Source organism: Eumetopias jubatus, unplaced genomic scaffold (genome assembly GCF_037043125.1).
Source record: "Eumetopias jubatus isolate StellerSeaLion01/CBP00866 unplaced genomic scaffold, mEumJub1_p1.0 scaffold_10, whole genome shotgun sequence".
Lineage (NCBI taxonomy): Eukaryota > Metazoa > Chordata > Mammalia > Carnivora > Otariidae > Eumetopias > Eumetopias jubatus.
The window spans coordinates 127,006,635-127,018,737 of record NW_028274816.1 but is presented as its reverse complement, the minus strand read 5'-3'; the positions used below and the strand labels follow the sequence as shown (position 1 = coordinate 127,018,737).

The 12,103-nt window shown below is 43.4% G+C and overlaps 1 protein-coding gene across 2 annotated transcripts in view; it reads right to left on the bottom strand.

Annotated features, from left to right (window-relative positions):
- Positions 1–12,103, bottom strand: part of VPS53 (VPS53 subunit of GARP complex) — a 139,422-nt gene that overhangs the window by 41,347 nt on the left and 85,972 nt on the right. For both annotated transcript variants that reach the window (XM_028109024.2, XM_028109025.2), the window contains 3 exons: positions 8,959–9,201; positions 5,956–6,103; positions 484–566 (listed from right to left, as the gene is read on the bottom strand). In XM_028109024.2, the coding sequence (XP_027964825.1) occupies positions 484–566; positions 5,956–6,103; positions 8,959–9,201 (474 nt within the window). The remainder of the gene's footprint in view (positions 1–483; positions 567–5,955; positions 6,104–8,958; positions 9,202–12,103) is intronic.

Genomic DNA, 12,103 nt, shown 5'->3' with positions numbered 1-12,103 from the left:
TTGAGAAGGCCTTACAGTCTGAACTTCTTGGACAGACACTCTCCACCCCAACCACCCTCTCCACGCTTCCCCCCACCTCTGACCTGGCTAAAATCAAGCTGCTCACACTTTATGTTCTGAGACACTGAAGGAGGGGCTGGCCCTCTGTGGATTTGGGGTGGGGTGGGGAGTGGACAGGAGGCCTTGGACTTGACCTTCCTGTAGGGATGGTCAAGGTAGGATTTCTTCTCTTTGGTTATTCTAGATAGGGCAATAATAAAGACCCCGTAAGCTAAAAATGACTGCATCTGAGCAGGCCAAATGGGAGGCAGCCGCACTAGCTTCTAACGCTTCTTCTTACTGGCTACTGGAGAATAATCCTGATTCAACAGGGGGCCCTGGAAACCTCTTAGGTTCCTGGTGACCTAAAGCGGACAGCCTGAGACATGCTGCTTTTTGAGGGGTAAAGGGCAGGCCTTAAGCAAGTATGTGCAAGGTACATACGTGCTGAACGTATCCATTTCTCCAGTCAGATTGATTCGTTCAATCAGACTTACATCAACTTTTTCCTTGAGTTTTTCTTCTAGCTATTAAAAATAAGAGAGAAAAACATGCTTAACAATGATGCAAAGGAGTACCATCATAAGAATACTTAATATTTACTGAGTTTGATGATTCAGGTACAATTCCGGGCACTTTTCACGTACTGATTCATTTAATTCTCACAACCCCATTAGGAAAATTCTATTATTATCTTTATTTTACAGAAGAGAAAATGGGAGGTGTGATAGTACGTGGTAGGGCCAGGAGTCAAATTTCCTCCAGAACCTGTGCCCTTTAGCACTGGGCTGCTGTACTTACCTCTTATGACACACTGACAATTCATTTCATTAATGTTAAAAAGACCCCAGTTTTCAAGATCCTCCCTGCTCCATGAACTGCAGGCTTACTCACTAGCACTGGAAGCCTCTGATGGTGTGTGACAGTAAAATCACTTAAAGAATTCAATGAGTGCTACAATGGGCCACCCACTATGTTAAGGTGTTGGGGATACAGAGGTAAACAAAAGAAACACAGTCTGCCCTCATCAGCCTACAGCCAAAGAGAGAAACACTGGCCATGCTCCCAGCCACCTCAAAGAAAAAGACAACTGACCAGGAATTGTAAACATCTCAAAGCATCCTGGGAATTGACTCACCCAGCACTCCCAAAGCTACTGATTACACAAACTCTTAAAAATAACGAGTGTTTTGTCTTAAATTAAAAAATGCTCTTAGGGGTGTGTAGATTAGTGTAACCTTTCAGAAGGCAATTTATTTAAAAAGCAGAAATTTAAATATACACACTCTTTAAAACAGCAATTTCACATCTAGAAATATACTTCAATGATAGTGATATACAAAGATCTGCAAGTATTCTTTGCAGCATTCATTAATTCAACCACAATTTTCAGAAAGCCTGTTTTGTGCCAGGCTCTGTAACAGAGTAGGTGAGTTACTCAGTGAACAAAACAGAGAAGATCCTCTTTGCATAAAGTTTACATTCTGGTCTTGTTTATGTTAGTGACAAAACTGGAAACAATCCACATATTTGTAGGGGACCGATGAAGCAAATCACAGTGAAGGCTTTCAATGCTTCAACTCTTCAGTGGCCTTTTCCTGTTAAACTAAAAATAAAATCCAAACTTTCTATGATTTGGGTCCTGCCTGGCTCTCCGGTTCACATCTTCTTTTCTCCTTGCCTGCTTGGCTTAACTTACTGCTATAACTTAGGGTTCGGGAACAAAGCAAGTTCATATATACCTTCTCAGGGCCTTCATACTTCACACTTCCTGAAACGCTCCTTGCTCATCCCTCCTAACCAGCTCCCTTGCTTTGCTACCCCCCACCTCCCAATCCTTCCACACTCCTCACCTTGCAGTCTCCTTTGCTCACCCTCGGTCTCTGCTTCAATACCACCTCTCCGCAGAGATGCCCTCCCTTGACCAGCTACTTCAGTAGGCAACTCCCTAACTAGCACTCACCACAAAACTGAAGTTATATCTCGGCTCCTCCTTTAGTTCTAAGTTCCCTGACAGTAAGAAACTGTCTACTTTGTTCACTACCGTTAATTACCACGAAATATCGTGCCTGGTCCTTACCATAGTGCTTCCTAAAGATCTCTTGAATGAACAAATGCAACAACAGGTGTAACAATGTTACAGAATTAATGAGTCGATATTGATACATTATTGGCATTGTTTTTTAAGTTTTTATTTTTCAATTCTTCACCGCCTGGATTCTTGTCTCTGGTTTCTCCCTCCATTTTTCTGCCCTCTTTCAAAGGAAACTGGATTGTTTGCTCTGTAGAATTTCCCATAGTTTGGATTTCGTTGATTGTACCCACGAGGTATTAATTAACATGTTCCTCTGTTCCTTGTATTTTCTGTAAATTGTAGTTTGATGTAGAAGTTTGATCAGATTCAGGTTCTTCTCCCTCTCTTTTTTAGAAAACTATTTCACGATGCTGTTGTGTATTTTTATTTTAAGATTTTATTTATTTGTCAGAGAGAGAGAGAGAGAGAGCGAGAGAGAGCACAAGCAGGGGGAGCGGCGAGGGGCAGAGGGAGAAGCAGGATCCCTGCTGAGCAAGGAGCCTGATGAGGGACTCGATCCCAGGAATCCCAGGACCCTGGGATCATGACCTGAGCCAAAGGCAGAGGCTCAACTGACTGAGCCACCCAGGCGCCCCAGTGTTGTGTATGTCTATCAGGAGATACATGATGCTTGACTCTTTTTTGTAATGTCAGCAGCCATTGATGGTCAATGCCCAGATCCATTATTTCATTAGGAGGTATAAAAGAATGATGTTCTAATTCTTTCCTTCATTAGCTAAAATTCTGCTATAAAGAGATATTTCCTGGGGCCCATGGGTGGCTCAGTCGGTCAAGCATCTGCCTTTGGCTCAGGTCATGATCCCAGGATCCTGGGATCGAGGCCCGCATCAGGCTCCCTGCTCCGTGGGATGCCTGCTTCTCCCTCTCCCACTCCCCCTGCTTTGTTCCTGTTCTTGCTATCTCTCTCTCTGTCAAATAAATAAAATCTTAAAAAAAAAAAAAGAACTTCCCTTTATTTACCAGTATTCAATTCATACCAGTGGTTCCTTAGTGTCTTTGAAGATGATAAGTGCACTAAAAAAAGAGAAATCATCACAACCACATGGATTTAAGCATATTTGATGTTTTCAATGCATTGCAGTTGACTTCTCATTGATGCTTATACATCCCATCTTTGACCAGCAGAGCTTATTTAGGTTGGCTTCTGTATTAGTTTCTTAGGCTGCTCTAACAAATTACTACAAACGTGGTGGCTCAAAACAAATTTATTCTTTCACCGTTCCAGAGGCCATAAGTCCAAAATCAAGGTGTTGGCAGGGTAGTTTCCTCCTGGAAGTTCTGAGAGAGAAGCTATTCCATGCCTGTCTTCTATCTTCTGGTTGTGGGCAATCTTTGGTGTTCCTTGGCTTACAGACACATCACTCCAATCCCTGCTTCTATCTTCATGTGGACTTCTTCCCTCTGTCTGTTAGATTTCCCTTTCCTTTCTAAGGACGCCAGTCATTGGATTTAGGGTTCACCCTAAACGCAAGATAATCTCTTCTTGAGATCCTAACTTAATTACAGCTTCGAAGACCCTAATTATGAATAGGGTCACATTTACAGGTATATCCTTTTGTACAATAAGCCCAGTATGACTCCTGAATCCTTCTGAAATGAGTCACCGTCTTTGGTATTTTTCTTGCTTTTTGCATGACATGATGCTCCAGGCTCATCATGTACATTTCCTGTCCCAGACCTGGAATTACTCAATTCTGAGGAATCTCTGGTTTCTTTTAGGGGAAAATGGTATTTAGAGATCACTATATAGGGGCTAAGAATGTACTGACTTTTATAATCAGTAAAAATAATCTTCACTAGGGATGCCTGGGTTGCTCAGTCAGTTAAGCATCTGCCTTCAGCTCAGGTCATGATCCCAGGGTCCTGGGATCGAGTCCCACATTGGGCTCCTTGCTCAGTGGGGAGCCTGCTTCTCCCTCTGCCTGCCACTCCCCCTGCTTGTGCTCTCTCTCACTCTCTCTCTGACAAATAAATAAAATCCTAAAAAAAAAAAACTTCACTAAATAACAAAAAATTTGGCTACATCTATCATGAGTCATCAAAATGGTCTTTGATCTACTAGTACTTCCAGAACTTTAAGTATCTATTCTAGAAAAATGCAAAACATGTTAGATGTTCTTTAGAGGATTACTTCACTTTTTTTAATTTTTATTTTTTTTAAAGATTTTATTTATTTGACGGGGAGAGAGAGAGAGAGAGAGAGCGCACAAGCAGGGGGAGGGGCAGGCAGCAGGAGAAGCAGGCTTCCCACCGAGCAGGGAGCCTGATGCAGGACTCGATCCCAGGACTCCAGGATCATGACCCGATTCTAAAGCAGATGCTTAACCAACTGAGCCACCTAGGCACCCCTGTAGGATTACTTTAGATGCAAAAACCTGAAACAGCATAAATAATTATGAGGGGTACTGTGACATAATTTATGGTGTTATCCCTTAATGAAATAATACGTAACTATTAACAATGTTGGCAATAAAGATATTATAGCAACAGGAGAAATGCTAGTGCTGTGATGTTAATAAAAACAACAAAGGGATATGAGATTGAATTAAGTTAAGATTATAGCATACAAAACTATGTTCATGAAAAGGGACTGAAAGAAAATACTCCAAATTGCTAATATGATGGTGATGGGATTAAGTCATTATTTTAATGGTTTTTCCCTTTTGGTTCCATGGTTATTTTACTTTAATTTTTACTTTTTAAAATTAATTAATTAATTATTTACTTAGTTTACTTTTACTTTTATTTTTTAAAATACGCTATTTTATGTGTGTGTCTTCCTTTTCTGCACCCATGCAAAACAGTTAAATAGATAGTGTTTCTTCATCACTGAACTCTGGGACCTCTTGCCTTGGAGGTCCTCACAGATACTGCTGTCCTGCCCTGGGAGTTCTTGGGCTCAAGGGACTGCTGTCTCTGGCTCGAAGGCCAAACCTCTACAGATCATTCCCTGTGTGACTCAATGTGACCACGTCCCCAAACAGAGCATACTATTGCCTCTGGCTGGCTTAACCTCAACTGTGAAGTTCTGGGGGAAACACTTCTTATTTTGGCCTCTTGTAGTCTTGCTCTGGCTTACAGGCACTCCAAGCAGTATTGTCTGAACCATAATTTATGACTACCTTCCCATGATCCAGACATGTGTAAATAATAAACCCAAAAAGGGGGGAAGAGCACAACCTTCTCCAATTATTTTCCTTCTCTTGGCCTTAGGTGAATTCCAGACCAAATGTGAAAAGGAACTTCTAATCCCACGTCGAAGGCTAAATGGAAAATTCTTCTGGGTCTTCCTCCTGCTAATGGGGAGCTCCAGGAGAGGCATCACCCTTTCCTGCTGCACAGTTCCTGAACGTCAGCATCCAAACAATGGTTGTTTGTTTAGGCAGACTGAGGATGCTATGCACATTTCAGGAGACACATAAAAGCCCAAAGGATTTTGCTTAGCCTAGTAACACTTCTGAGAATGGAATCACTGGTTGTGACTCATCACCACCAGAGGCCGGGTCCTAGCATCGTTAGGTTTGTCGCTGCTTTTCCCATATGGGAGACAGTGCTACTGACCTACTTTCAAGAGGGCATGCCCTCTGAGTAGCTGAAACAACTCTGGGGAGGAGATCAGTCACACTTTCTTGCCCAGTCTCCTTTTAACAAGGCTCCTCTGTAAGATGGCTGGCTGGACCATCTTCTGGCTGGACAGCAAGTTTTCCTCTATGACCAACTGGTCTGCCCAAGGTTGTACATGGCTTGTGAAGGCCCACAATTTTACCTGATGAGTCAAGAGGCCCAGATGGTTCAGGAAAAGGAGGCGGTGGGCAGCTCACCTGCTGGGTGGTGGCCAGACAGTACTCTGCTGTGCTTAGGATGCTGCAGATGAGGCAGAGCTCCTCTAGAGTGAACTTGGCTACTTCTGAGCCTTCCTTTTCCTTGAGGAGGCTGCTGATGGTCAGGCCTCCACTGCTGCTTGTGGTTCTGAGGAAAAGGAACAGGAACTGGTTAGGCTGGGACTTCTCATTTGCTTCCTGAACTGGTAACTGCACATCTTAAGACAAAGAAAAGGGGGAAGGAAAGGCTGGACATGGCCCAAACAAACCCACATACAATGAGCTTTTTCCTATTGACCTTACCTTGACTATCATCTGTTTAAGCTCTCTGACCATCAGGAGTAGGAAGAAACAATTCCAACAGTGAGCCAGTAATCAGTCACATTAACTATGAGGACTCTGATACTCACAGAGAAGGCTGCTGAGTGGCCTCTCTGCTTCGCTTAGCATTTCCTGATCTGAAGAGCTCAGTCAGGATCATCTGTAGCACAAAAGCTTGTTCCACAACTGTTTCAGGTAAGAAAATTCTGCACAGGAATTTGTGCAATGTGCTTGTGGAGGGGTACCAAAGTGAATGTTAAGACATGGTTCCTGCCCAAAGCCCCAGCTGCCTCACCCCTTTCTACTGATCTAATCATGTGTTCACAAAATGTACAAATAGTTATAAAACCTCCTACTCTTTCCACTGCGAGAGTCTAAATTTTTTTGTTTGAAGATTTTTTATTTATTTATTTGACAGAGGGAGACAGCGAGAGAGGGAACACAAGCAGGAGGAGTGGGAGAGGGAAAAGCAGGCTTCCCGCCGAGCAGGGAGCCCGACGCGGGGCTCGATCCCAGGACCCTGGGATCATGACCTGAGCCGAAGGCAGACGCTTTAACGACTGAGCCACCCAGGCGCCCCGAGAGTCTAAATTTTTTTTAAAGAAGACAGAATTCAATGACACTTACCTTAAAAATAAAAATATTTAAAAAATAACCCTAACACTGCCCAGTCTTACTGGTAATCACAGATTTGACAAGATCTTCATTTCCAGCACTTACACGGGTGTAAGGATGCTGACAGTCTCTTGCACTATGGGTGAGGAGCATTAAGTTGTACAACCTTCCTGGAGGTATATTTCAGGAGCTTAAAAAACAAGTTCAAATTATCTGACCCAGTAGTTCTACTCCTGTTCAAGGATGCTTTTTTGAGTGTTATTTAAAATACTAAAAGAGTGAGCCCAACCTAAATGATCAATTAAGACAAAGATAAATAAGAAATTCAGAAGTTCAGTGAGGTTCTCCTGCATGTTGGATTATCATGACATCCTGAAAAGTGTTTTGAGGACGATGTACTGTCACAAGTGCTGAATGTTCTCTGTTGGCCTCCCAGATCCGTTCATTACCTTCTCTTCCCTTCTCTGTGGCTCAGGAGACTGACCTCTACAGACTTACCACTCTGGCTCCCGGGCCCTCTGGCCTCCTGCTGGGTTCAGTCAACAGGAGATGCGACAAGAAGTGGGAGAGGTAGAGGAGTGGGAAGTCTGAGTCCTAACAAGGTCTCCCACTCCCTCTGCTTCCATGTGGTGTGGGCAGCGACTGTGGCCCTCCATTTTCTGTGTGGCAACCCTTCGTCCACAGCCCCGGCTCTCAAGTGAGTTTTAAAGTGGTAAGAATTTGGATGCTTCAGAATCCTCTGTTGGTTCCCTTCACCTTGCCCCCATTTCTGTGAATAGTTGCTTTGGTAACAATACCCTAGCTGAGCACACCATTTGTTTCCTGCTGTGACACATGGGGGGAAAATGCTCACAGATGATGTTAAGTAAAAGCAGCAGGGTACAAAACTACAAGCAGTAGAGTCCCAATACTGTTAAACAAACGAAAGCACAGAAGAACAGAAAACACATACTAAAAGGTTAAATTTGTTTTCTCTGGGTGGTGAGATTATAGCTGGCTTTTACTGTTATCTTTCTGCTTTTCTGTGTTTTCTAAACTATAATAAACTTACATTATTTTGATGATCAGAATGTTTAAAAATTTTTTTATGAGAGTCAAAGAAATTCTCATTGGTGAAATATATCTGTTACTTCAAATCTCTGGTTAGAGCATAGGAATTTTATTTTCTTTCCTCCAAATAATGTAAACTCCCACATATGACACATTTTAGTGAAAACAACAGCAACTACTTCCAGAATTATTGAATTTAGCCATGGGGATGATTTATAAATAATAAATTCCAAAGCATTACTTTAGATCATATTCTATCATAATTGAAATTGCTGTAGAACCAAAAATCTTTGGCTCCACAGCCCAGTGTAGGGCTTGAACTCATGACCTTGAGATCAAATCCTGAGCTGAGATCAAGAGTTGGACACTTAACTGGCTGAACCACCCAGGCACCCCAGAACCAAAAATCTTTAAACTCTAATAAGCAATATAACAATATTCTAATGTCCCAGAATACAGTGAAGTCACTATAATTAGGGGTTGTGCTATGTAACCCCCTCTCCCCAAATCCTACCACATCTTTAAACATTAGACTCTATTCAACAAGGCACACACACCATAAGAGAGACTTTGGAACGTAATCAGGTCCAGGGAAAAGCAGATTCATGCCTCCCGTGTGCTCATCATCCCAGGGCATACTCTCATTGAATGAAACTGCCCATGCTGTTTAAGAGTTATTGCTACCACCATCTTAACTTTTTTTGCCAACAACCTATTGTTGAACCTATATAAATTAAATACATACATAATGGAACGGACTCCCTTGAGTCCACTGTGGTTAAGATCTGACCTGTGCTGGCAGCAGGGTGGGCATTTCCTCTAACGGTCTTGATCAGCTGTGGAATCCCATTAGAAAGGAAATAGTCTCAGACCCCTGGGAACTCAGTAAGAGTGTTTCCCTCCTTGAGACTCTTAGTAGTTCGGTAAACAATTTCAGAATAGATTTCCTGAGATTCCCATATTTAGGTATATTCAGAATCTTACTTCACCACCCCGATCAGGAAGAATAGCACTCACTTGGGTAGATTGCCAGAGAGGATTTTCCAGGCATATTCTCGGAGGTACTTCTGGAAAATGGTGGTCAGGGCGATCATTGGCTCCCCAGTACTGAGCTGAGAGCACTGCACCATGCACTTCTTGTAGTAGACAAAGAGGTCAGCACAGCTGGGGAGCACGGCACCCCCTTCGTCAGTGTTGGGCTTAGGTGGCCCCTGGGCTTTGAAATCGGCTACAAACCGGTCAATCAGCTCTCCAAGGTTTCTAGGAGGAAGAAAGCCTGCAACTTTATTTCAAGAAAGATAAAGAAAATGTGCTTACCTGCCATGAGTAAATCATTCCTAATGCTTTTCATATTTAAAAATGGACCACTTCTATCCATACCTTCATTAACTACCACCAGCACTCCTACAATAACAGCAGCAAGAATATCTGGCATTTATTTGTGTGCTGCTTTATACTTCTCAAGGCATTTCACGATCACATCTGACCCCAAGCCTCTGTAAGGGAGATAAGGTATTATTGGATCCTCTAAGAGATGAAAAAATTAAGGTCTAGAAAGTTTGTCACATAATTTAGTGGCACAGCTGAGCCTAGAAGCTACCATTTAAGTGCTTGCACTGTTCCTACTACCATACTAGTACCATCTCCTCTCTCCACAAATGAAAACCCTAAGCGACAAGAGTGATCATTTTCTGAACACTTACGATGTACCGGGGCACGCACTGTGTCAGCACTTTAGAAGTGTCCTTTCACTGAACTTCACTCAATCTTCACAGTAACCTATGAGGTATGTAGTATTCCTGTCCTCATTTTCAAAAAGCAAGGTGCAGAAAAGTTAAGGACCTTGTCCACAGTCATAGAGCAAGGGAGTAGGGGAGCCAGGATTCAAAATCAAACAGCCTGGCTCAAACCTCATGCTTTTAACCACTCTACCTTCCTATCTCCGAAAACACAAAAAGGTTATGATGTCAGCAAATATTTTGATATCATTAACCTAAATGTGCCCACGGGACAGATGCTGAAACAGAGAGAAATAGTAGGGAAGTATTCTAATGTTTTCTTTATCCTTTAAGGCATTTTTTTCCCTTAAAACTTCCAGAATCGAAGGTGTAAAAAATCTTGGGAGAAGAGAGGGTGTAGCAGCCCCAGGCTTGCAGCAGGTCATGATGGTGACGATGGCTGCAGCTGTCCCCCCATTCTCCACTGGAACACCACTGAGTGTGCCTCGGTCATACTGAGTCATCACAGCTCGGGGCCAGCAGGGCTCTACTCATTGTTTCCTGCACAGTTGAACTGTGTGAAGAATGGGAGACGTCCCCACCCCTTGACATTTTACATCTTTTTAGGTTACTGTCTAAGGCTACAGGAATCCAGCTGTGCTTTCAAAATGTATTTATATAACAGGAAGAACAAGACAAGAACCACACACAGCATCAATTAGCAGGAATAGGAGAAAACTGACATTTTACTCAAGAGCTTTTCTTACTGAAAGCTGATTATATCCAGATGTAGCCACTCTGCCCTCAAAGAACTTCAGGCCTAGGCTAGGTCCTTGTGGTGATGGTCAGCGAGCAGGGAAAGAGCTCGTTAGTTAACCTTGGAAAGATGCAGGGTCACCACCCCCATTCCTCGCCACCTCTGCCTGCCCCATCTTGCCATTTAATCTCTCATTGCTCCTGCACAGGGACCCTCCACTCCAGCCAGACTCACCTTAACTGCCCCCTGCCCCATCTGTACCCCTGACTCTGGGCCTTCGCCTGTGATGCCTGGATGCCTCCCCTGGCCAAGATGCCCCTCTGCCACCTCTCCAATCATCCGCAGGCTCGGCCAGACAGCTCCTACTCATGCCAACCCTCTGTCTCAATTTCAACTTCTGTCACCTGCAACACACTCACGCTTTATTATTATTATTATTTAACACTTTACTATCCAGTGTAAGGATGTCAAATGTTCAAGAAACAGGACGGCCTTCTCCCATCCTGGGCCCGCAGCAGGCGGGTCTGGGGGTCCCGCTATCAATAATGACTCTCTTTTTCACTGATCTTTGGTGTACTTTCAGAATCCTTGAGACAGCATTCTCGCCGTCACTGAGAAGCTAAAGCTGGTACATAAGGGGAAAGGTGCTTGCTACAGTAGAACCTTATTCTCCAATTATATATGTTACCACACGCTCCTTGAGAGTAGGGATAAGGTCTGTTACTTCGGCTCTCCCCAGGCTCACCCCTCACGCGTATGTGTGAAGCTAATCTTCTATGTCTGTGCCCAAGACATATGCAGCAGATCAGCCCCCACACTTTGTTCCTGAGGGATGGGAATGGAAGGGTGGGTAGGTGGAGATGGGGCAGGGGCTGGTGCAGTGGAGAACATGTAACAGAAAGCAAAAGGTTCCACTTGAGTCTCCTTAGGAGAGATTCTAATTGCCAAATCTCTAGTGCCAACAAAAACAGAGGCCAGGGCCCCAAAGTGTTTTTACTTAACCACTCGTCCAATTCCCCTAGTAGCTGAAGTCAGGATACTTACTCTCCTGCCTCGTATTTCAGAGCCAACCCAATCAATAAGATTATAAATTAATCATGCTCATAGAACATAAAGAAAATTTCCATTTAAAAAAAACCTCTGAAGATCTTCCGTACTTTGCAGGCTGACTCCTAGGTTACCTCTGACACTGTTCTCTGTGCAGATGAGATACACACATCTCAGAGTGAGCTTCCCTCCCTTACAACAAATGCGACTTTTTGCACCTACATGCTGCTACGCCCCACTGGGAAACGAGTGATCAATGTGTCCAATCCCGTCAATTTTCAACTAATCACTTCATACGTGCAAGGCTCTGGGTGCTACACATGTAAGATATAATGGGTTCAACTAAAACAACAACAACAAAGGTTGTCCTTTCTTTCAGGTACCGAACACTAGCCCGAGTTCTGGCGAGACCTTCTTGCAAGACGACTAGAGAAAAGTGTGTGGCCTATTGACCTGCTGACTGACGTCATAAGGAGATGTTTTTTACACTATAAAACAATTATGATCAAGTAAGAGTTCATAAAGGGTCAAGCCCTGATCAAGGTGCTGCTGGGTATGGGGGTTAAGACACAGCACTGGCCCATCAGAAGCTCTGGTCTGCTTGGGGAGATAGGACCCTCATGCTCATGATATTTAGATT